Source organism: Rousettus aegyptiacus, unplaced genomic scaffold (assembly GCF_014176215.1).
Source record: "Rousettus aegyptiacus isolate mRouAeg1 unplaced genomic scaffold, mRouAeg1.p scaffold_m13_p_13, whole genome shotgun sequence".
NCBI lineage: Eukaryota > Metazoa > Chordata > Mammalia > Chiroptera > Pteropodidae > Rousettus > Rousettus aegyptiacus.
This window is the reverse complement of record NW_023416288.1, coordinates 3,509,481-3,515,480: the sequence shown is the minus strand read 5'-3', so window position 1 is coordinate 3,515,480 and position 6,000 is coordinate 3,509,481. Positions and strand designations below refer to the sequence as shown.

At 44.0% G+C, this 6,000-nt stretch overlaps 1 protein-coding gene across 6 annotated transcripts in view; it reads left to right on the top strand.

Annotated features, from left to right (window-relative positions):
- Positions 1–830: 830 nt before the first annotated feature.
- Positions 831–6,000, top strand: part of LHFPL3 (LHFPL tetraspan subfamily member 3) — a 490,487-nt gene continuing 485,317 nt past the window's right edge. For 3 of the 6 annotated variants that reach the window (XM_016145909.2, XM_036231068.1, XM_016145908.2), the window contains exon 1: positions 831–1,613. In XM_016145909.2, the coding sequence (XP_016001395.1) occupies positions 1,169–1,613 (445 nt within the window). In that variant the 5' untranslated portion in view covers positions 831–1,168. The remainder of the gene's footprint in view (positions 1,614–6,000) is intronic. The other 3 variants (XM_016145913.2, XM_016145911.2, XM_016145910.2) reach the window with 2 other exon arrangements.

Sequence of the window (6,000 nt, the reverse complement as noted above, 5' to 3'; positions counted from 1 at the left end):
GGTTACTGGAACTTTGGATTGCTGGGCAGGGGGAACTACCTGGAAAATAAAAACCATCACCTACTGTCTTCCTCATTGTATCCATAGCATCTAGCACAGTGAATATTTGTGTAAGAGATATAACACTGGCCAAACTATCTAATGTTTTCAGACAAATTATACGTTTCTGTGACAGTCACTTCTATGCCCCTACAGGCCCCATCTATGGCAGGGTTTGTGTGAAAAACGACTTGACTTAAAGGAATGTATAGGGCACCGACTGACTACAGTTCGGCTCCCTACAAAGAAGGGAAAACGCGAAGAGGTAGCAAGCTCAGTTCAGCAGACATGAGACCACCTTTGAGATATGTCTTTTACATTATTGTTTGCCAGCTCCTGCCCAACTTCTCCTGTCTCCACCTTGTGGACCCGAGGCAACCGAGGAGTTAGCAAGCGGCAGTTCTGTTGTAACCCGGAAGTCTCTTGGGGGCAGTACGTCTCCTTTCCCTTGGCATCTCTCGCTTGCAACTGCCGCGCTGCCCCTCGCGTCTTGGCAAAGATGCATAGGTCGAAGCACGTTGCTGTGCGGAGCCGAAATGCTCCCAGATTCCGCCTCGCGCGCGGGGTTCCTGACGCCAGCCGAGATCCTGGGATAGCCTCTAGGATCCAGTGGGTGTTCCCGTCCCTTTAGATTCTCCCTCCCTAGCTACAGGCCCGCTTCTCAGGCTCACGCCAGCTACTCGAGGAGCATCCCACAGGCTCGCGGCGGTCTTCCATGCCCCGGGGCACTTGGCCGCTCCGGCCGGGCCGGGAGGGGGAGGGGCGGAAGGCGGGAAGCGGAGTCGGGGCGCTGGAGCTCGAGCTCCACGTTGCCCCGCACGGGATTTGTCGCCTTCAGCTGCAGCAGCTGCCGCGGCGGCGGGAAGAGGGGTGGAGGGTAGTGAGAAGGGCTGGAGCCCCGGCCAGGAAGGAGGGAGGAGGGCCGCGAGACAGTGCCAGGAGAGCCCGAGGGGTGCTTGGCGCTCCCCCGCCCTCCTTCCGGGAGCTAGGATGCAGACTCTGAAACTGGCGCTGCTGGGCTGAGGCGGAGGCAGGGGAGTTGCAGCGCGCGGCTCGGTGAGTGTGTCTCCTGAGCGCGGAGAGGCGGGGGAGGCGGAGGACCAGGAGGAGGCGGAGGAGGAGGGGGAGAATGCCCGGAGCCGCCGCCGCTGCCGCCGCCGCCGCCGCCGCTATGCTCCCGGCTCAGGAGGCTGCGAAGCTGTACCACACCAACTACGTGCGGAACTCGCGGGCCATCGGCGTGCTATGGGCCATCTTCACCATCTGCTTTGCCATCGTCAACGTGGTGTGCTTCATCCAGCCCTACTGGATCGGCGACGGCGTGGACACCCCGCAAGCCGGCTATTTCGGGCTCTTCCACTACTGCATCGGCAACGGCTTCTCTCGGGAGCTGACCTGCAGGGGCAGCTTCACGGACTTCTCCACGCTGCCCTCGGGCGCCTTCAAAGCCGCCTCCTTCTTCATCGGCCTCTCCATGATGCTCATCATCGCCTGCATCATTTGCTTTTCTCTCTTCTTCTTCTGCAACACGGCGACCGTGTACAAGATCTGTGCCTGGATGCAGCTCACCTCCGGTGAGTGCGCGCTCACTTCCGCGGAGGCGAGGTGGGGGGACCCCGGGGCACCCGAGCCCGAGGCGCGGGAATGGGAGGGACCGGGCTGTGAGTGTAGCTGGATGTCGAGCAACTTAATCCGCTCAGGCTTGGGGGTGTGGGAGGCGGAAGCCCTGGGAGGCCGGAATCCCCGGGGTTCGCCAGCCTCAGCACAAGCCTCTTGTCCCGGGGCTTTCGAGAATTTCTCCTGTGCGGGGACGCCACCCAGAGGGACCCGCCTGAGGCAGGGCGGTTGCTGGGCCGAGTCCGCTCAAAACTAAGGGTGGGAGAAGCTACTGCTTAGGGCGTCTGTTCTGGGACTGAGGAGGGGCTGACACAGCGGGACGAAAAGCGGATTTAGAGAGGTTGTAGTTGAAGGAGAGTCAGTGTGCTCTGTTCCTCGCTGGGACTGTTTCTGTCATTGGTTCTTGGGAGACGTGTGTGTGTGTGTGTGTGTGTGTGTGTGTGTGTGTGTGTGTGTGTGTGTGTGTTGGAGGAGGTGGTGGCTGGAGTGGAATTGTTTCTCTGTCCCGAGCAGTTGTAAAAATTTTACCATGCTTCTAGAAATGCATAAATCCTACTTGTTTTGGGTTTCACCCTTTTAAGAAGAATGCAGCTTAGGAAGTTCCTTAGCAATTCTCTAGTGTCCATTTAGTTTGCTTCCTTGTCACAGCAGAGGTTCTTCCATTCCATCTTTAAACGAAGAGAGGTCTTAAGGGAATCAAGGTCTCGTTTTTGGGAAGTGCCTTTATTTAGGAAGATGAGAAGAGAGGAAAACCTATTTCAGGAGTATCTCTGATCACCCTTTGCCAGTTGGTAATAGATTGTTGCTAGCTGGAGAATATGAAATTAATTTTTTTCTGAGTATCAAAGTTACTCTTATCCCAGAAAAGATAGGGGTGCATTTCCCGTCTCCTTTTACTACATGCCATGTGAAGCCAACTCTCACTCCGCCAGCCACCTTGGGTGCCCTGCCTTTGAAGGCAGCTCCATCCTCCCACACTTGACACCTCCTTGTTCTAGCATTGTCAAGGTCCTTTTGATTTTATGGATGATCTGATGTAGAGGAATAGAAGATGTCTCAGGCAGCCAAATTTTCTCATTTGTGTTTTGTTTTATTTGATTGTTTTCATTCTTCAAAGATGTTACCTTCGAGATTTTGTATTTATTACTATGCTTGGGAAGGTTTTCTGGGGAGTAGGGATTTGATTCCCAAGTTTACCAGAGTGATATAGGATGATTAAGCCCCCAAAGGTGCTGGACAAGAGAGTTAAGTTTCATCATGATCTTATATTTGCTATTTTGATATAAGAGAAGCTGATGGGACACTAAACTAGTATGGAAGCATTTGTCATATATTAGGTGTGTCTCAGCTGATTTAGGTGTGTCATGAACGGTGAACGTGCTCCATGTGAAAATCAAGAAAAGAGCTCTTTTGAGACTCCTCCGACTCTATTATCCTCCTGAAATGTGAGAATTCTTTGTTTTTCCTTCTGTCCTTCCACTCCCAACATGTTGAGGCACCCTTCACCTCCCTCCCACCCCATGTTTTTATATATAATGTAAACTCATAGAGACATTTCAAGAGCAGACTGAGATTTGGAATAAATTCATGTATTATAGTTGTTCTTGACACTTAATTCTGGTTTGACTTTGAAGACAATAGGACATTGAGAATGCAGATGTTTTAGAAAAAGAATTGACCCTTCATAGCTAATTTTAATTTTTCTAAGTTAAATGACCTATTTAGACTGGTGATTCCAATTAGATTGTTTTTCAAAGGTCTGAAAATAATTTGCAAGTGATTTCTCAATACATATTTTTAAATATTTTATTTTTATGAGGTTTTTGTACTCTAAACCCAAATTATTTTTTCTTTTTAAAGGAAAGAAAACTATTTTGGGTAAAGAATGATCAGCTTTCAAGTTAATACAAACTGCAACTCTTTTCCTCTTCTTGAACACAGAACACAAAAAATTACTTATTCCGGGATAGTGAAATATGAAGTTATGTTTTCAGAGATTTGACATTAATATATTATATGTTCCTATTTGTCAATGTAAAAATGTGATGATAGCCTTTGTACTAAAGAATATATAAGGACATTTACTTCATTTTTGTAGTGGTACAGGTTCTTCAGGTCTAAGCATACTTTTTAAAGCTTTTATTTGGTATTTTATTTCTAGATAAACCACAGAAAGACACAAGTTTATTTATTAATAAAGTATGTTAATTAAAGAAGAATGAATTATGACAATGGGGCAATTAAGAATCAGTCAATTACATTCACAGATTTTTAAGCAATAGGATGTAGATGTTTCTGAAAAATGTCACATTTATTATGGGTTTTGGGGTTTTGATTTTTAAGTCTCATGACACTAACAAGAAATTTTTGTATAATGTAAACTCTTATGGACATTTCAAGAGCAGACTGAGATTTGGAATAAATTCCTGTATTATAGTTGTTCCTGACACTGTAAGTTACTTTCAAAGTTCAGTTTTGAACCATTAGGCTATTTCTTTTTACTGTTAAGAAGACTTCTCATACTTTTAACTGTACCAAGGCTAATCTCAAGTGTAATGTGCTACAGGGAAGGATGAGACTTAATGCACCATTTTGTTATTAGAGACTGTTTAACCCTCATTGAAAGTCAAATGATTAACTTGTGTATTTAGTTATCTAGGCATTTTAATATAGTAACATCATTAATTAGAACTAGGTAGAATGTAAAACCCTCATATGAAATGATACACTAAAATGATGAGGCAGGAGACTTTCTTGTGGCAATACAACATTCAGAATTATTCTTTTTATAATTCTGGACTTGAAAATTATGTTGCTCTTCTATCTCGATGTGTGAAGAACTAATACTTAATGGTGCTGTTATGAAGACCTGCCCTTTCCTTCTTGCTCTCCCCTCTAAATCATTACTAACCTCAGTGGAATGAAACTGTAGAATTAGGAGCTAATATGTCACACTACTGTTGAATGTAATCAACAGTAGTTGATTACATATGGACTATGCCTGATTTAAAAACTGAAGACATGAAAATAATACCTAAAATAAATAATAGCAATCAGGGATCCGAAATTTCCAAATTTACAGAGAGATAACTTTTTGAGAAGAAAAGAGAGCCTTTTCTTCCTTCTGTATGATTTCTCTAACATGAAAAGAAGCAGGTCTGTAATTGGTCAGACAGGGTAATAAAGCCCAGATTTAAAAAAGTCAAGATGGGAAGGGAATTTTTTTTTTTTTTTTTTTTTTTTTTTTTTTGCTTTGGGACCTTGATTCTCTGCTTCCCTAGTTTTGTTCTTTAAAGTGTGTTTCAGTCTGTTTTCAAATCTCATAAAGGTGTTCTGTTTCTTTTACTGACTACAAGCTGTATCTTGAATTATTTCCAGAAGCCTAAGTGTTAATAATTGTAGGCCAAAGAAATCTTTTTTTTTTTAAATAAGCTAATGTATTAAGGCAAAAATCATTGTTTTTAGATATCTACCGTGGACTTCTTGGTTGAAGGCAGCAGATGAGGTATTCGCTTTCATGTATGAAGAAGGGGCACCTGATCCAAGTTGGATTTCCTTATTAAGGAGGGATAAGGATAGGAGAAGGGACTTTATTTACCAGATCCTTTATCTCCTATCATTCTGAATGTGCCGACAAGAAGGGCCACCAAGATGGCAAGGCTCTTCTTGGTGATATGGGTTAAGGGTTGAATTGCTTAGTCACTTTCCCTGACCTCCCAACTTTAGTTTTGTTTAGCTCTTTTTGGCCAACTTGCTTTCTTAAATTTTATAACTTTGTCAGATGAGATGAGACTCACCTGAGGTAATCATTGCATTTCATAGTCTGCAAGGCCAGCCTTTGTAATGTTATACCATCCTATCTCATGGTACCTTGTTCTTCGTTATATATCTTGTCAGCATTTGAGACTACAAATGTGTTTGTTTATTTGTTTAATGTCTGTGTTCTCTAGTACACTGAAAGTTCTATGAAGTCATGTCTGTTTTTTCGAACAGCATAGAAATCAAGATCATGGACACTGGAGTAAAAAGACGTTTGAACTCGGGTTTGAACTCAGACTCTGACACTCACTGACTGTGTAACTTGGGGGAATTATCTCTTGTATTTCAGTTGTTAATCTGCCCAGTGGGCATATAACTGTCCTTACCTTAGGAGATTGGTACAAGGATTAAATAAGCAAATGTATATACTGACGATAGTACTTAGTGTATAGTAAGCAAGCACTATTTGAGAGTTAGCTTTGCTTCCTGTTCTTGTGTTATTTTTATTCCTGTATCTTGGCACACAATAGTATGTGTATGTCTGGCAAATAGTAGGTATTCAGTAAATTTTTGTTGAGTTACTAA